The sequence below is a fragment of the Emydura macquarii genome, unplaced genomic scaffold, assembly GCF_026122565.2.
Source record: "Emydura macquarii macquarii isolate MOO-44397 ecotype Brisbane River unplaced genomic scaffold, CSIRO-AGI_Emac_v2 contig_2676, whole genome shotgun sequence".
Lineage (NCBI taxonomy): Eukaryota > Metazoa > Chordata > Testudines > Chelidae > Emydura > Emydura macquarii.
The window spans coordinates 19,373,607-19,393,045 of record NW_027132813.1 but is presented as its reverse complement, the minus strand read 5'-3'; the positions used below and the strand labels follow the sequence as shown (position 1 = coordinate 19,393,045).

At 44.1% G+C, this 19,439-nt stretch overlaps 1 protein-coding gene across 5 annotated transcripts in view; it reads left to right on the top strand.

Moving 5' to 3' along the window:
* Positions 1-16,343, top strand: part of TRAF5 (TNF receptor associated factor 5) — a 48,366-nt gene extending 32,023 nt beyond the window's left edge. For 3 of the 5 annotated variants that reach the window (XM_067565011.1, XM_067565013.1, XM_067565012.1), the window contains exons 4-11: positions 391-492; positions 2,369-2,533; positions 3,319-3,396; positions 3,788-3,862; positions 4,135-4,227; positions 10,631-10,771; positions 11,309-11,477; positions 12,544-16,343. In XM_067565011.1, the coding sequence (XP_067421112.1) occupies positions 391-492; positions 2,369-2,533; positions 3,319-3,396; positions 3,788-3,862; positions 4,135-4,227; positions 10,631-10,771; positions 11,309-11,477; positions 12,544-13,121 (1,401 nt within the window). In that variant the 3' untranslated portion in view covers positions 13,122-16,343. The remainder of the gene's footprint in view (positions 1-390; positions 493-2,368; positions 2,534-3,318; positions 3,397-3,787; positions 3,863-4,134; positions 4,228-10,630; positions 10,772-11,308; positions 11,478-12,543) is intronic. The other 2 variants (XR_010922983.1, XM_067565015.1) reach the window with 2 other exon arrangements.
* Positions 16,344-19,439: the final 3,096 nt, after the last annotated feature.

Here is a 19,439-nt window from a genome sequence, read left to right as displayed (position 1 = left end):
CCCCTCTTCCCAGAAGCTAAAAGCATCACATCTACAACACCTTCAGCCCAATGCAGGTGCTAGAATGAAAGATCAAGGTTGGCCTCAACCCCAGGTTTCCAAAGCTGCAATACGATAGGTGGCTCAATGTATAATCCATGTAGTCAGCCCGTTTTTATTTCATGCTTGAAAGTATCCCACTGTTGTTCTTAGTCTCCTGGCATTGTCAGTGATTTCCTTTTACCACTAATCTCAGTATATGTTTTCAGCATGACATTGTCTGGAACAACACTTCCAGCTGGAGTGGATGCCTCTCTCACTTAAAAGATTTCTTGTGGTGGGTTGCTGTCCTTCGTGTTCTTGGTGACACAAGCTCATATACTTTGTGAATGTAGGTTGCTTCCTTTATAGGTATTCAAAGACAACTGCTGTAAAAGAGAAGTTCTCAACTTGCAAGTATTTTGCAAAAATGCTCCTGGATGCAATTCAAAAATAATTCTGGGACGATATCAGGTTAGTATTAAAATATCTTTATTTATATTGGCTCAAGTCTTGGTCTTTATTCAGTCAAAATTTTGACTTGTCATAAATTCATTTGCTCTTTCCCTTTTAAAATATTGTCATTAGGCTTTGCTGTTATTACAGCATAGAGATTACTATAACTGGAATTTGGCCTAAGTACATCATGACTTGATCTATTCAGTGTACTACTATATGTAAGGATAAGATTTTGTCACAGAAGTTACGGATTCCATGACTTCCAGAAACCTCAGTGAAATTATCCTTTTCAGCTTCTGGAGACTGTGGGGACCAGAGCTCTCAGCCGCCACAAACGGCGAGGGTCCCAGAGCTTGGGGGAGGGGGCGAGAAGGGGCAGCAGCTCTCAGCTGTGGCAGGGACCCCCCAGCTCTGAGCCACCGTGGGCTTCACGGGCCCCATTGCTGTGTACCACAGCAAGTAGTGGGGATGCCCAGCAACGCGGGCAGCAGAGACCCCGACAGGGATCATTCAGAGGATCCCTGGCAGGAATCCTTGCTGCTGTCCACTAAAATAGGTGGCGGGACCCCTGGCTTTGAGCCACCAGCGACAGCAGAAACCCTGTGGCTTTGGGCAGCAGGGGGACCTCAGAGCTCAAGGGTCCCACCACCCATGGCAGCTGATGGCAGGGGAGCTCTCAGCCACTGTGGGGGGACCCTCGAGCAGGCAGCAGGTCCCCAGGCTCGCAGCCACTGCACCCTTTCCTCCGCAGCTCCCAGCTGCTGCCCTGTTGTTTTTAGTAAAAGTCACAAACAGGTCATGGGCTTCCGTGAATTTGTGTGTATTGCCTGTGACCTGTCTGTGACTTTTATTAAAAATAACCATGACAAAATCTTAACCTTAATTATATATGTAAACGTGTAACTTAAATACTAAGCTGAACACATTTCATTTGTAAGTCCACATCAGTTACTAAATAATTGCTTTAATCAACGGTGGCTATCCCTCAGTTCAAGAATGATGTCTGCCGGAGGGAAAGTCATTGATGAGACTTAAGATGGCTGAGGAGTCCAATTTACGCTCTACAGATTTTTCCACATGTGACAGGTGGTTGTTTGGAGAGAGCACAACGGCTGGCCTGGATGCTGTACGCTTTCCTTCCTCCTCTGCCGTTTCTAAGCCTCTTGACCAAAGCGATTCTCTTCAAATCAGGCTGAGGCTTGATGTATGATGTGATACCACTGCAGTCTATTGCCAATTAGCTCGTCCCAATTCATGGGGTCAATGCCTCCCGTCTTAAGATATACTTTCAAGATGTCCTTGTAGCATTTCCTCTGTCCCCCGTGGGTCCTCTTACCATGACTAAGTTGAGAAAAGGGGACTTGCTTCAGAAGATGAATATCAGCCATGCACACACTGGTAATGTGTCAATATCTCTGTCTTTCTGTTGACTCCATAAGACAGTACTACATTGGGTCAATTCAGAAAGTTTTCTCTGCAACTATGAGGGATAAAAACAGTAATTCTGTTAAGAAACTGAGAGAGAGGAGACTTAGGCATGTAAATACCATGGTGATGGATACCCTATGACAACATAGAGGAAGTATTTCTGCTGCTTGACAACGTAAATTGTTTCAGTTTGGTTCCTGTTCAGGATATTCACTGGCCAAGGAACAGAAATCAAAACAAAGATTCTCTCTGAATCTTCAGACCTTCCCCTAACTTTAATTATGAGAGCCATTGCTGGGAAAGTGTTTTCGTTTTCTTTAAACAAACCTATTTAGTGTCTTAATATCTCTAGCAGACACTTTGGTATTTAAAGAAGGGCACAATAAACCATAATTCTAGCCTACTCAATGCATTCTATATTCATGTGACTTTTTAAGTATGATGATGTTTTGCTGTGCCACAGGAGCACCTTCAGCAATGCTTGTTTGGAAGTGTGCAGTGCACTAATGATGGATGTCATGATCAAATTCCTCGGAAAGATTTAAAAGATCACCTAAGTCTGCAGTGTAAATTTCGAGAAGAAATGTGCCAGTACTGTAACAAATATGTGGTTTCAATTAATTTAAAGGTAAGATTGTGACTGATTTCCTAAAAATTCATAACATAAGTTCAGCTGCTTTAAATTGCTGTGAAAATGTTCCAGGGTTGCTGTGAAGTTTTATGCTTATGAAACAAAATTCATTTAAATATCTGAAGAACATATAATCCAGGTGTTTTATAACAATATTGATAACTGTAAGTACAGAGTTGGATTCAGTTCCACATAGATCTGTTCCCTTTAAAAACTTTTAAAAAAGAAAATTTGTGTATTTAAAAACATTCTTTCTGACAGATTAGTATATTTTTGTGCACATGCTGAAGCCAATGGGCCAAATTTATCTTCTTAGTCTGTGGAATTACACCAACGACAAATTTGGCCTCAAGTGTCTAAAACTGGTTTTTGAATATTTCAGCCAAAATAGTTTAGCCATTTCCGAACTCAAGGCTAAGGAAAAGTTTTTGTTTTGCCTCATGTTAAAATATTCTGGCAACATTTCCTTTGAGAAGATCTAGCATCCTGCGCATATTTTTGAGTGTTGAATTAAGGTTTCAGAAGCAAATTCAATTCTGGCATTTCCTAACTACTGAATGCTTGATTTTTGCAGCCATAACATTCACTGTTTTGTATGTGTGTAAGTGTAATTATTTTCTGAATGCCAACAATGTGTGCATTGGTTTAAGTATGTGCTGCTATGCAGAATATGTATCTTTCCTATTCCTACATGCATGCACTGTATGATCTTCAAAAAACTGAGTTATTCATGAATAACAAGTCTGGTATGCAACCCATTTCTTATTGATCTTTTTTTTCAGAAACATGAGAAAAATGATTGTTCTGATTTTCCTGTGCCTTGTCTCCACAACTGTTCTCAGATAATTCTGAAAAAGGAGGTATTATTTGTTTTTATCACTTACTGTAAGTTGGCAAATTGTACAGTTTTGAGAAAAGTAGAACTTACATCATAGGCCTCACTGGCCTACATTTGGTAATTTGCTTCATTCCTCTGGATACTACTTTTGTTTATTCCTAAAATTGATACATGACCTTATCAAAACATATTATAGGAATGTGGCATGCTTTGCAGAGTTTTTGCACATTGCATTGTTGTAAACAATCTATCTCGTTTGTTGACACTGATTGATCATTCTCCATTGTATGTGACAAATGGTATCTTAACATCACTTTGGCCATTTTGCACCCTTTGTGCAAGAGTTTAGGTTCAATGAATGTATTTATTTATTTAATTTTGTCACTACCAGTTTGGTTTGTTACTACTTGCAGATTGAAAAGCACTTCTCTGTGTGTCCTGAGGCAGAAGTAGATTGTCCTTATAAACAATATGGCTGTCCTGTAAAGGTAACTAATCTAGATCTCCATTTGTATTGTGATTGGAGGTTGCCTCCCAAAGCACTAAAGGGTGGTAGCTGAAGTAACTATTTTGTGTCTTCTCACAGTCCCTTTTAATGTGATTTAAGATATCAAAGTAAGCAGTTGGAACTGTTCATCACTTTTTGAAGCACGCAAAAAGACATTTAACCACTTGTCCCAATAGAACTTTCTATTAACAGCTCTGTTTATCTGCCTTTTTGGGATTTTAATTTTAATTTTTTTACACGCCTATCCCCCAGATTAAAAGAGGAAAGCTTGCAGAACATGAGAATGCTGCTCTGAGGGAACACATGCTACAAATTTTAGACAAGAACTCCAGATTGGAAGAACAGGTAAATTGTACATAATGAACATTCTTCAAGAGCTTTTAACTGGTAAAAGAAAATTCCAGGTTGTGCATATGTTGGGATTTGCCCAGCCTCTTCATTAAAGAATATTAATCTTTTCATCCCACATTTTGAAACCCAGTCAGAAACCCTTTCCAGTGAAGTCACTAGGCTAGATTGATCCCCACGGCACCCCAATCTATTTCCTGCCACCACTCTTCTTGCTGTTTTCCACCCCACGTGCTCCCTTGGAGGGGGAAGGGTTGTGGACATGGCATCCTAAGTTGTTCTTCGAGTGCTTTCTCATGTCAATTCCAATTAGGTGTGTGTGCACCTCGGCATGGTTGTCTGGAAGGTTTTTTCCCCAGCAATACCTATAGAGTTGGCTCTGGAGCCCCCTGGAGTCATGCGTCCATAGCCCTCCATATAAGGGCCTGCCAATCCTCCATCTCCTCAGTTCCTTTTTACTGCCTATGACGGTTGCTGGAATCCATCGCCTCCTGCTCACCAGAGTTCTTTCTCCCAGTGCTTCATTTGCTTTGTACCTGTAAATAGTTCAATTAGATTAATAATTAGCAGTTAAGAGCAGTTAGTAGTTAGTTTTAGGCAGATCCCCTTAAGGGATCAGTCTGTTAGTTCGGGGTATGCCTCGGTCCCCGGGATTCAAGGAGTGCAAGAAGCCCATGTCAAGAAGTGACCTGCACTCCACATACCTTAAGTGTCTCGGGGAGGCACACCAGAAAGACCGGTGCAAGATCTGCAGGGGATTCCGCCCTTGCACCCAGAAGGAGAGGAGCCAGAGGTTGAAATTCCTCCTGATGGGGGCAGCTCTTTGACCATCTCCGAGCCTGCTGGAGCCGGCACCCAGTGCATTGGTGTCGGTTAGAAGTGCCCTAGCCTCTGTCTGTGACCTGGCGCCAAGGAAGGACTCAAGTACTTGAGTCCCTTGGCACCATAAGGAGTCGCCAGTACTGAGAATGGAAAGTGCTCGGCACCGCTCCCGATAGTGCAGTGAGACCCGCATCGGGACACTTGAGCACTATTCCTAGAACCATGGCACTGTCGACTCCAGCCCCGGAGAGGGGTGTGTTGAGTTCGGTGCCGACCACTCCCCCCATCAGGGAGCTGGATGGAGGAGGTGGAGGACATCCAGTCACCCTCCACCTCGGAGACATTTGAAACAGCCAGGGAGCTCATCGAGAGCACGGTGCCACAGCAACCACAATTGCAGGAAAGATCACCGGAAGCAGTAGATCTGGTGCCGCACAAGCCGGCACCTTCCAAGGGGAGGCCCGCTCTATTGTCCCGTCAACCTTTGCCCCGGCACTGATGGGCACCACCCTACTATGGTCTCAGGAAAGTGAGTCCTAAGCGGAATCCCTTTCCTCGCAGAGGAGTCAGCACTGGGACAGGAGTCAGCACCAAGACAAGGGATGTCTTAGCCTTTCATGGTGCTGTGGCCACCCCAGTGACAAAACCCTCAATGGCCCTTCTGGACTACGTGGGCTTTTCACCAGGCACAGGGATCCCAATCTTGGTTGGTCCTTGTCCTTAGCTTCGGGAAGCAGACTCTACCAGGCTAGATCGGAGACCCTCCCCCGACCCAACACCAGTACCGAGCATGACCTTGACCCCGGACATGTCACCAATTATGGAGGCACCTATGCCAGTACCGAGTCCGCCGCCGCCGGCACCATGGAAGAATTGGGCCGCCTGGTACCGCAGGACACTCTGGGTGCCAAGGGGCAAGTGACTGGCCCTCTAAGGGAGTCCTCATCCTCCGCTCTGGACGAGGAAGTGGCGGATGCCACTCTGGCACTGGCAACAGAGGGTAATAGAGTGCACCAGGACCTTCGCCGCTGCAGCGCACAGAGCCTGGGAATCCAGGTTGAGGAGGACACCAAGGGGAGGATGGACTCTGTGACCAATATATTGTCCCCATTGGGGCCGTCAAGGGTGGCCTTGCCTCTAATAAAAACTATTGAAAAAAACATGAAGACAATTCGGCAAACCCCATCCTCAATTCCCCCAACCGCAAAAACAGTTCAGCGCAAGTACTTTGTCCCATCTAAGGGTTACAAATTTCTGTATACCCACCCTCCCCCGGGCTCCCTGGTCATCGTGGCTGCGAACGAGAGGGAAAGGCAGGGCAGCCAAGGCCCTACACCTAAGTCAAGGAGGCGAAGAAAATGGACCTATTTGGCAGGAAGGTGTATTCCATCGGGGTCTTGCAGCGAATCAACAGACTGTCCTGAGCAGATACTCCTATAATACCTGGGGGTCTATCCAGAAGTTTGCAGAGTCTATCCTTGCTGACTCCAAGAAGGAGTTTGTGGTCCTCATGGAGGAGGGCAAAACGACAGCAAAAGTGTCGTTACAAGGGGCCTTAGATGCAGTGGATACAGTGGCCTGGACTATGGCCTCAGGGGTATCTATGCGTCGCAGCTCTTGATTGCAAGCATCGGGCTTCCCCCATGAGGTCCAACAAACTGTGCAAGACCTACTCTTTGAGGGCCAGTCGCTGTTCTCCAATCAGACCGATGCAAAATTACACAGTTTAAAGGACTCTAGGGCTACCCTTAAGTCCCTGGGGCTGCACACACCGGCGCCCCAGAGGAGACCGTTCAGACTACAGCCTCTCCCCCAGTTTTATCAGCCCCATCAGAGACAGGACTCTAATCATAGGAGGGGCAGAAACAACAACAGCAATAGAAGGAAGCCCTACTAATCCTCGTCTGGGCGAAACAAAGGCCCCAAAAAGCAGCCCCCGGACCCAAAACAAAACTTTTGAGGTGCATCCGAGGACGGCATAGCAGTTCAGCACTCAGATCCTCCACCCCTATTATTTTAAAACGGTTTATCCCATTTCTACCATGCATGGACCCAAATTACTACAGACAAGTGGGTCCTATGCCCAGTAGAACTGGGATACTCTCTTCAGTTCCACTCCCTCCCGCCTTTATGCCCCCCATTCCTCATCCCTCTTCAGAGACCCCTCTCACGAACTTCTTGAATTAGAAGTTGCTTAGCAGCTCCTGGAAGGGAGACCGGTGGAAAAGGTTCCTATGGAGTTCAGGGGAAGGGGTTTTCATTCACGGTGTTTTCTAATTGCAAAAGCCAAGGGTGGCCTCAGGCCAATCCTAAACCTAAGGAACCTCAACAAGTTCATAAAGAAGCTGAGGTTTCGCATGCTCTCTCTGACATCAATCGTCTTCTCCCCGGATCCAGGAGATTGGTATACTGCCCTCGACCTCAAGGATATGTACTTCCATGTGGCGATAGCCCCAAGACACGGAAGATTTCTCCAATTCATGCTCAGCAGTCACCATTACTAGTTCGCGATGCTTCTGTTTGGCCTCTCAGTTGCTCCGAGTCTTCACAAAATGCATGGAAGTGGTGGCTGCCTTCCACAGGAAGCGGGGGATACAGGTCTTCCTGTATCTGGACAACTGGCTGATCAAAGGGAAGTCCAGACAACAGGTAGAATCGGACACAGAGTTCATAAAGTTAACGTTCACCTGTCTGGGCCTACTGGTCAACACACACGCAAAGGATAGAATTCATAGGGGCCGTTCTGGCTTCAAACAAGTCCAGGGACTTCTTACCAGACTTCTGTTTTCACAACATTTTATCCATCATAGAGGAGTGAAACCACCACTCTATGGTCATAGTCAGGAGCTGTCTAACACTGCTGGCACACCTGGCAACCTGCGCTTTGGTGGTTCAGTACACCAGGCTGCATCTCAGACCCTTACAGACCTGGCTGGCTTCAGTCTACCATCCCTCCCGGGATTGTATAGACAAGTAGTGTCGATCCTGACATCAGTATTGATTTTGCTCAGCTGGTGGCTAGATCAGGGAGTGGTCTGTGCAAGGAGTCCCCTTCCCTCGAGCCCACAACCCACCATGACACTGATAACTGACGCCTCGGACTTGGGTTGGGGGGTCCACCTAGGCCAGATGAGAACTCAGGGTCAGTGGTCACAAAGACCTGTCTGCTCATATCAATGTGAAAGAGTTGAGAGGTACAGTTCACATGTCAAGCCTTCAAGGATCATCTGGTGGGAAAATGCATCGTGGTAGAAACAGACAACACAACAGCAATGTTTTATATAAACAAACAGGGGTGCTCACTCCTCTCCCGTGTCAGGAAGCCCTCGATCTCTGGCACTTCTTTGTAACTCACAAGATCCATATAGAAGCGTCCTACCTCCCTGGCTCCCATAATGTGTTAGCAAACTTCCTCAGCAGGTCGATAGTGGCCCACGAGTGGTCTTTATGCCCAGACGTGGTGAACGACATCTTCCAGAGGTGGGGAATTCCCCAGGTACACCTGGTCGCGATGAGGTCCAACAGGAAACACAGAATGGTTTGTTCATTCCAAGGACACAATCAAGGCTCAGTAGCGAATGCTCTTCTCATTCCCTGGTCAGGTTGCCTGTTTTACGCTTTTCCACCAATCCCGTTGATACACAAGGTCCTTCTGAAAGTGAAAAGAGACAAGTTGGTGATTGTCCTGATTGCCTTGGCGTGGCCATGCCAGCATTGGTTCACCACACTGCTTGAGCTCGCTGTAGAGACCCCTCTCAGTCTCCCATTGCTCCCAGACCTGATCACACAGGATCAGGCTTGCCTTCATCATCCAAACCTACAATCTCTTCATCTCATGGCTTGGAAGCTCCATGGCTAAACCAGCAGGAGTTGCAATTCTCGGAACAAGTTAGGGAGGTCCTAATGTGTAGTAGAAAACCTTCCACAAGAGCTACCTACGGGGCAAAGTGGAAATGATTCTCCATTTGGTCCTCACAGAAAGGAGTTTCCCCGGAGGCTTCATCTATACCACTGATCCTGGACTATCTCTTGCACCTTAAACATCAAGGGCTATCAGTATCCTCACTGAAGGTCCATCTAGCGGCAATCTCAGCATTCCATCTGTGGGTGGAGGGGCGTTCAATCTTCTTGAATCACGTAGTGAGCCGTTTTCTCAAGGACCTTGACAGGAAGTTCCCTCAAACTCGTCAGCCAGTTCCTCAGTGGGACCTTAATTTGGTGCTGTCTACACTGATGCGACCACCGTTTGAACCATTGGCAACATGTTCCCTCTTGTACTTGTCATGGAAGGCGGCCTTCCTAGTAACCGTTACATCGGTTAGGAGTGTGTTGGAGCTGAAGGCTCTGATGTCGGAGCCTCCATACAGGGTGTCTTTCAAGGATAAGTTTTGACTGCCACCACACCTAGCATTCTTCCCAAAGGTAAGTCTCTCAGTTTCATTTTAATCAGGACATTTTTCTCCTGGTCTTCTACCCTAAGCTGCATGCTGGCGACCGTGAGCGAAGTCTTCATTTGCTAGATGTTAGAAGGGCTTTGGCCTTCTACATAGAGAGAATAAAGCCTTTTAGGAAGACCTCCCAGCTCTCTTTGGCAGTGGCAGACAGAATGAAAGGCCTTCCGGTCTCCTCTCAGACAATATCATCATGAATTATGTCGTGTCTTAGGAACTGTCATGAGCTAACAAAAGTGCCAGCCCGTTTTGATAGCCCTTCAACAAGAGTCCAGGCAACCTCAGTGGCCTTCATAGATAGGCCAGGTCCCGATCTAGGATATTTGCAGGGCAGCAACATGGTCTTCAATTCACACTTTCGTGGCACACTACGCCATCACACAACAAGCCAGAGAGGATGCAGCAATGGGTAGAGCGGTCCTGCAGTCGGTTCTACATTGAACTCTGACCCTGCCGCCTAAGGGAATGTTTGTAAGTCACCTAATTGGAATCGACATGAGCAACCACTCGAAGAAAAGACGGTTACTGACCTTCTATAACTGTTGTTCTTTGAAATGTGTTGCTTATATCCATTCCAGACCCACCCGCCTACCCCTCTCCACCATCCCACTATCTGCACCCGTTTCCTCCCAGGGGAGGGGAGGTTGCAGCCACTTTGGAATGCACAACAACTAGCTGCTTTCTATCCCCAACAGATGTTTCATTGTTTGGGACCCAATACAGATATAAACCTCAAATGAATTCAGACCGATGTCTGCATTTATTTAAAAACAAAGGAGCAAAACGTCCAGAATGCTACAACATAGCGCATTACTGCAGTATTTGGAGAAAATACTCCTTCCTAACTCATCTGTTACACTGACTAGGCACCAATAATTTTAATGCAATGCATTTTTAACCCACCTTAATACAGATTTCATGGTTTTTAGACAGAAGCAGGAATTCCATCCTCACCACTACCCAATCCAGGGATTTCAGGTTAACATTTTGAAAAGGAAAATAGTTGCTGTTAATGCAGTCACATCAATAAACCCTTCCATTTGTACCTACACGTCATACATTTTAATCTATTTCCCATATGCTTTGGATAGATTTGAGTTTTCACTCTTCATTTTCCATTGTTTTAGATATCTGACCTATATAAGAGTTTGGAATTTAAAGAGATTAAAATCCAACAGCTAGCAGACACAGTTAAAAAGTGTGAAAAGGAATTCAGACAGTTTGCACAGCTGCTTGGTAAAAACAACAATTTGATGGTAAGCACTCAGGTGAGACATTTACTTTATTTTTCAGATAAATTGCTTTTTATGGCCTGGAATACAATTATCCACCAACAGTTGTAATTAATGCCAGGACAATAAACATTGGCTCTCAAAACCATTTTATTGCATGGATTTGCATTAATTTCTAGAGTGCACTGTGCACCATCTATGGATTTAAACCACTATTGTTTTTTAAAATATAGTACATACAGCCTTCCCATTATAATTAATATAGAGTTCCATGGGAGTTTGACCTGAGCCAGGAGTGCTAAATAGGACTCGCAGGGCCAGTTTCCAATTCCAGTTATGCTGGTGTAAATTTGAGTAATCAAATCAATTGAGATTAAGGTAATAAATTGTGAATGGTAATGAATTAGAAATTGATGTTTAGTGAATGAATGCTGAATTAATTATGAGGAAACATTTGAAGGATTCCAAAGGCAAACAAGGATATTCTTGAATGCAATGTGTAGTCAATATTACTATTGTATAACGACATTTTTAATGTGTGTTTATTCCTCTCCTCCTGCATTAAACTTGAAGACTCTTGCTAGTCATATTGATAAATCTGCATGGCTGGAAACACAAGTGAGGCAGCTAATACAAATGGCGAACCAGCAGCAAAGTCAATTTGACCTGAGGCCACTGTTGGAGACTATAGAAAATGTAAAACAGAAGATTGCCTTTATGGAGACATATGATCAGCGTTTAGGTATGCTCAGATTTTTGTTTTGTATTTTTTGTTTGAGTAAAAGTTGGTGTGATTAGAGGCTGTGATGTTTATCAGTTTGGATCACCTTCCCCCATCAACTTCTTTGCACACGTTAGCCTGATGGGGCTCTTGAAGATGAACATCAGCCTTAATAAAAAGCTTAACCAAAACTATGTTTCTGTGATAAGTGTCCTAAGTATGCTAGGTGGATGACAGGCATGCCTTTGCAATAACTTGCATTAGGTTGTGTTCTCTGACCATAGTTTTGTGCACTTTTGGTACACAGCCCTTTGGGTGACATGTCTATAACTGCAGTGGCAGTTACCAAAAGTGTAATAATCCTACAGTGAACTTCAGAATCCTACAATAATTTAATGTTAGTCTGAGAGAATCAGGGTAATTTTTTTTAATGAGGTAATAAATACTGGCTTATGCCAGCAAGTCTGTGCAAGCTTTCCATCACAGTTCTACCAAGGCATCTCAGTTCTGATCTGTCTCCCCTCTACTATTCTGGGTCTGGGTCTTGAGCAGAATCCATCAGTTTTTTTCCCCCAAAGTGTAAGATGGTTTTATCATCTGTACAAACAGGTAGTAAGATGAGGCTGCCGTATTCCTGTGCTGGAGAATGCAAAGACCACCTATGTCAAAGATGACACTCCATTCTTGAAAGTTGTGGATTTAACTGAACTAGAGGAATTATGAAAAGCACCTGAAAGACATGACTGTTTTAATTATAAAGAAATGCTTTCTGCACAAATAACTAGAACACAGATGTGTGTATCTGACAGATTTTGTATAGCTAAACAAACCCAAACTTGAAGGAAGTTGGGATTCAAATCCAAACTATGCATCTGTCACATCTCTAGGATGCATATGTGTCTGCAGTCTTCAAAAGAAATGGCCAGTGCCACAATGTTAATGGTCATTGTGTAACTTCTGAGATTCCGCAGTTATTTCTAACCTCTGGGCTCTAGCCACTTAGTTGTTACTGTTCCCCTGTCTGTAATTCATTTTGTTTCAATGACGTTTTCCCTAACTGGGTGTTTCATGTGTCTTTCTTCCCCAGTTGTTTTGGAAGGCCAATCCAACAAACATGATGTCCACATCAATATTCACAAAGCACAGCTCAATAAAAACGAAGAGCGATTTAAGCTTTTGGAGGGCACATGTTACAATGGAAAACTGATCTGGAAAATCATGGACTACAAGATGAAGAAAAAAGAAGCCATGGAAGGCCGCACTGTCTCTATTTTCAGCCAGCCTTTTTACACCAGCCGCTGTGGTTACAGATTATGTGCACGAGCATATCTGAATGGGGATGGCTCAGGAAAAGGGACTCATGTCTCCCTATACTTCGTAGTGATGAGAGGGGAGTTTGACTCGTTGCTGCCATGGCCTTTTAAGCAGAAAGTTACACTTATGCTTCTGGACCAAAGTGGGAAAAAAAATCACATTGTTGAAGTCTTCAGAGCTGACCCTCACAGCAGCAGTTTCAAAAGGCCAGATGGAGAGATGAATATTGCCTCTGGGTGCCCAAGGTTTGTGGCACACGCTGTGCTGGAGAATGCAAAGAACACCTATGTCAAAGATGACACTCTGTTCTTGAAAGTTGTTGTGGATTTAACTGACCTAGAGGAATTATGAAAAGTACCTGGAAGATATGACTGTTTTAATTGTAAAAGAAATGCTTTCTCTTGGTGACTATTGGCCAATTTTTTACAAGACTGAATTGCCACTTGTCAAACTGTTGATGTTTTTGTACATTTTTGACTGTTTAATAGCTACTAAATCGCCAAAGCACCAGCCTTTCTTTTTTTACTTGTTCAATGCCGTATTTAGGGGATCCAAAAGTCCACTTTGATGGTGTGAACCAGACCAGCGTACTCAAGCCAGTATTTTGACACTCTTCAATATATTTTGGGAGTGAATGCTTGGCTCACATTTCAAGACTGGCATTTTAAGATGAACCCAGGCAAGTCTGTGGGCTCCAGTCACTTACCACAAACAATTATAGGGTTCCCATCATAGTGGTTTCTAGGTTCATTTCTTGTGGGTTTGAAACGGAATCATTTCAACATTGCCTGAATATGAAGAGACGAATCCTGGTCCCAGCAGCACTTTGACTTTTGAAAACCAAGGGAGAAAAGCTGAGCCAGGTAGGAAAAACCTAAGCTGGGATTTCAGAGCTCCTAGTTAGTGGAAAGCATGGATGAAGATGTCATGCAGTTCTGGCCTGCTTTCTCAGCTGTGCTGAGCAGCCACAATTGCTAGTGAAGTCATTAGTGTCCCCTGTGTTCCTACTCAGTGCTTTGGACCAGATACTGATTTGTGATGAGCATCCCCAGTCCCCATTTGAAGCCATGGGAGCTGCTGATGCTTATTACCTCCCAGATATCGTCATTATTGATGATCTCAGGCCATCTACTAACCTACAAGAATAGCAGATCAGTTGGGTCCACTTCTGGAAGGCAGAGGCAGAAGCTCTGAAACTTTCACTCCTCTGCCACCTGTGGAGGATTTTTTTTTTCCCTGGCTTAGTAGCCCAGCAGTGGCTCAGAGCTTTTGAAAACCATTTGAAGTGTTCCCACTAATATGCAACATTCCCCAAAGGCAAAGAAGAAGAGGGTATGTGTAGGGAAACATTGCTTTAAATTAAGAATGAGCTTCTCAAAAGTTCTCCATGCCCAGCACCCCTCAAAAGGAACTACTGGGTGCTGAGCATTTCTGAAAATCTGACCCCTTCATTTATTAGTATTTTTGTATTACCATAGAGCTTAAGGTCCTAGTCATGGAGAAGGACCCTGCTGTCCTAGGTGCTTTGGGAATTTGACCCCCAATTCTTTTAGACACTGTTCTGCAGCCTCCAGATGGAGCAGGAGAGTTGAGAATGTTGCTCTGCGTTCCCACCCCATTGCAGGTGAATTGTGCATGCATATGGATTTTGGAGACACATTGGATGTGTAAACTAGCCAAATTCAGTCACTGAGGATTACAGGAACAGCTATCAAGGAGGGATTGGAAACAAGTGCATGTGTGCCTTGCAAAAGCTTTATGGACACTTTTAAGAAGGCTCTAATTTTGTATCCATAATCTTTTTGTAATAAAGCTTAGATCTCCACTTGCAAATCAGATAGACAGACATGTAAATTTAATTAGTTGTTCCTGCAGCCCACCAGTGAGAGCAAACTTAGAGGCTCTTCTGAAAAGGCAGCGCAACATCAGGAAGAATTTGGAGTGATTGTGGGGAGAGGACAAAAACCAAAGTGGAGCAAGGGTTGCCGGGAACAAGGTAGAAAATGCAGGAAAAAGACAAGGATGGGTAAAATCACTAATGTACTCTGACATTCCATGTGAAAATCTTAATGTTGGCTGAATGCTGTAGCTTTAGGTAACTGGCATAAAATATGATATTTTGCCTTCATCTTCATATATGAAATCTCCAGACTGGTAGAAATTTAACTTCCAGTTTTAATCTCAGATGGATTATGGGACACAGACCAGATAGGAATATTGTCAACATTGGGGGGGAGGGAAGATGCATCCATTCTCCCTACATGCTGCTATGTTTCCACATCTTAGTAGATATGTTTCAATTTAGATGCTACTTGTGTCCCTTCTGTGGTACAGTGCCAGTATATACTGGGCCACTGGGGGAGTTATAGATGTTCCCAAGGACAGATGCTATGGGCCAAATTCTGTTATCCGTTATACAACTGCAACTCTTACTGAGTTTAATAGCAGTTGCACCTGTATAAGAGAGCAGAATTTAACCTTATATCTTTAATATTTTGTTTTGAAAAGAAGGGGCTTTTGTTAAAAAGGCGCAATATGCTAGAACTTTGACACAACCTGGTGCATTAAAGTGGATCTAAAGTTGATTAATACAGTAACATCTGTGCTGTAACTTTCAAAGTGACATAATATGAATGACTACTATGACTGATGGAAGTGATACCTGTTTTCCATAAAACTCCTAGAATGTTCGGAGTAAAATACAGAAAGTATTATAGAACTCGGAGAAAGGGAAGGCGTGGTCTGGATTTGAGCAAGTCACTTAATTCCCCATGCCTCCATTTCCCCAGCTGTAAAATGGGGATAAAACTTGCATCACAAGAGTGTTAGAACTAATTAGAGGATGTTTGTGAAGCACTTTGAGCATGAAAAGAACCAAGTGTTATTAGGACTCTATTTCAAATGGTTAGATTAGGTGATGGTTTTGTGATGTTGATAAATGTTTAGTGTGTTCTTGGACAGATTTTGAAGCATGTTAAACCTTCATCCAATCCATATTGCAACCTTTCATTCTCTAATTGTTGACTTATATTTACTTTTTTGTCATGAATGTAGTTTCAAAAATAACTTAAATATATGCTGAAGCACAAGCAACCCATTTTGGGTTTACAGTAACAGTTTCCTTTTAAAAGACTGCCTCTTTTATAAAAATTTGTTCAGTGAATTACATTTTTACAGGTGACCTCATTTTAATCAACTCTTTATTTATAAAAGCAGCTGAGAGTTGGGATTTTGTTTTTTCAGATGTTTTTTTACTTCTTATAATGTGGAGTTTATATATCGTCCCATTCCTAGTAAAGAAAGAATGTTGCATAGCATAGATGTTAGAGAAAAGACAAGTTGTAACTTGCATGGAAAACACCAAAAACTTTTCAATGAGAATGTATGAGATAATTAACCAAATGGGTACACAACATTTCTATAGCAACATGTGGTATGTTTTTAATGTATTTATTGACCAGTTTTTAGCCTTTTTGGATAACTCTTACTAATATATTGTCATTTTTCTACCCAGTGTCATATCTGTACAAGTAAAATATGTAAAGAATAAACCGAACTTCACCATTTTCTAAAGTGACTGTGGTGCATTAACTAGTTCATGTAGAATTTTTACAGTTTTTTTCAGAAGAGAATGGGATATTGGATATATGTTTGCATCCCAGAGTTTTTGCTATGTACCAAAAAAGGACTACCTTGTATTAAAAAGAAAATGAAAAACATCTTATATAAGGGTTTTTCATATTTTAATATCCTAAAGCAGCTGTAATTCACTATGCTAGACCAGATTAATCAATCCATCAGGTCTTGTATTCTGTCTCCAGCTGCAGCCTATACCAGATGCATTAGGGGAAGACTGCAGCCTCATAATGTACTTGGCCAAACATGCAATGCTGTATATAAAAGGCTGCATCTGTTAGGATGATAAGAACATAAGAATGGCCATACTGGATCCGATCCATGGTCTATCTAGCCCAGTATCTCTTTCTTCTGACAGCAGCCAATGCCAGAAGCTTTAGAGGGAATGAACAGAACAAGACAATTATCAAGTGATATATCGCCTGTTGTCCAGTCCCAGCTTCTGGCAGTCGAGGCTTAGGGAAACTGAAAGCTTATGGCAGCATCCCCGACCATCCTTGGCTAATCCTTGGCTAATATCTGCTATGAACATGGTAGGATTATGAAAGTAACTTCACTGTTGTACTGTGCCAGCTTCTTGCTTGGCCATGGAACAGTGAAGTTCACACTTGAACTACCAGGCTTGAGATAGAGGGTGTTGGACCCTGCTCCAATGCAAGAATCAAAGTCTGTCCTTCCTTCCTCTCCTGTGAGAGAGAATCCCCTCCAACCTCAACTCAATGACAAGCAATATAAGTGTTGCCCAAGTGCAAGAAAGCTGACCCCTCAATGAGATGCAGGTGTCACAGCTCAGGGCAGCTGCACGGTATTTGCCCTCTGTGGTCCAGCCGGGGCACCCATGTTAGGCTTCCAGCTAAACCATCTCCTCTCTTGGATGGAGTCATGCATCTCCCTTCTGACCAGGGTATTTCCAGGCTGCACAGTCCCCTGCCTATTAACTGTGATATCTTCAGCAAAAGACAGGCTGCCTAAGCAAACTTCTTTTGCCTTCTCTTCAGAGACTATAACAGTGTAATTGCCACAGATATAGGTCACCACACAGGTCCTTCTAAGCAAGCACATTTCATTCTTAGGGTAAAAGCATTAGAGAAAACATTTAAAATAATAAAAGAACCTATACAGATGCTAATAAGCTTACTAGAAATCATCCCCAACTCCAACACGGGCTCTGGCAGGTGACCAGTCCTTCAAAAACCCACACAGGGTTTTCCTGTGGTTTTGAGTTCAGAATAATATTTTGCACAGAACAAAAAATCCCATGACGCTGAGTCACTCATTTATCCAGTTTGGGCCTTTGAAGACATTTTGAATAGGTAATCACTCAGACGATGATTTTCTGCTCATGGTGAAGATTCAGAATGTGAGTGGTGAGTCTTTTGCATTTCCCTCACCCTAAATATTTCCTAGGAAATCCACTTCACATGTATTATTCCAAAAAGTTCTTTGAAGTTCCTAATACTTCCAGAGATTGTATTTGTCACATCTCTTAGAAGTTACATAAATTCCACAGTAACATATTAGCAAATGCAGTGCATTTTTAATAGTGGATTTCTAAAACATTTACAGAATTAAGTTAAGCCTTATTCAATTAAAGTTTGTCTAGGATATTGTCTTGTCTATCACAGGAGGTACAACCCATTCAGGAGTGGCTACATCCATCATTTTAAACAACTCCCACTCCCCTAAACTGGCTCCAACTAGCATGGTCCAAGTGACAGCAGCTTCTTGGAGGGAGTGGGAGGATCTGCCAACTGCTTTAAAAAAATTGCCAAAGTAAAATGGGGATTGAAATGCCCCTTGTGTCTTGCCTTTTATCTTTAGAGGTCTCAATACCATCTACATACATGGGGACTGCAATGTTAGTACTGAAAACTATCTTGTGTGCATCTAGTGTGATTTTTAGCCACACGGGCAAACAGTGAATACTCTGAATCATGTTATTGGATTATTGTGCCTTTGAAAAGTCATCAAGAAAAATTCAGATCTGCTGTGAGCAGTAATATTTCTCAGGCCATAGTTCTGTAAGGTAAATGTTGACTGGAAAGTGGATTAAAATAGAATTTGCCGTTTTGTACAGTAAACGTTGACTGGAAAGTGGATTTAAAATGGCTAAGTGGTAAAGAAACAACCTTACGCCAATGTGGCACTGAGGCAGTAAGGCGAAGGCATGTAATTTACATGTAGGAGGGGGAAAAGCAACTAAGATGTATATAATAAAGGGGAGGGGGGCTTGCTTTACCTTCCAGCTGGACTGGGAAAGATCAGATGTTTATGGGTGTGTCACTTTCACTGCTGGCCCTCAGCCTGATAAAACATTGCCCACCTATAAGACCCGCACGGCCGAGTGTCCATCTAGCCCTGTGTTAATGGTTAGAAAGCTTCACCGCCGCACCCACTGTCACTAGAGGATCACTAGCTGCCCCGCCCTTCCCACAGCCGGGAAAACTGAAATAGGTAAAAACCGGGCAGTGCGGCTAAAAATAAGCCTGGAGAGGGGCGGGGCGGGGCTGCGACCAGCCCAGCAGCGAGCGCTGGAAGCGCTGCCACGGCTGGTGCCTCCCCCTCCGAGCAGCCTCCGGAGCACAGCGTTCAGCGCCCTGGGGGAGGCTGTCCCCGGGGTTCCATTGGAGCTCGCGCGCCGTGAGGGCTTTCCCACGAGCCAGCCCCGCGCCGCACGGCAAGCCGCTGTGACGTGAGCCGGCCGGGCCCCGAGGACATGCCGACGCCCCGCTCGCGCACAGGGGCCAGGGCGGGCCGGGGCACGAGCTGGATTAACGGATCTATGTGCTCATTTGCATACGGCGCTCACAGACACCCAGTCCCCTCGAATCACCCTCATCCGCAGCTAGCTTCTGGCGCACAGTCACGCACCACAAACGTGGCCGCCGTGGCCCCGCCCCCCGCGCTGGGCGTGGCTTGCAGCTGCTCCGTTGGGCACGTGCGCGAGGCAGGCGAGGGGTGGGGTGAAGGGAGGAGGCGTCGCCGCAACAGACGGGACGTCCTGCTGGGAAACACCCACGCGCTGAGCCCCGC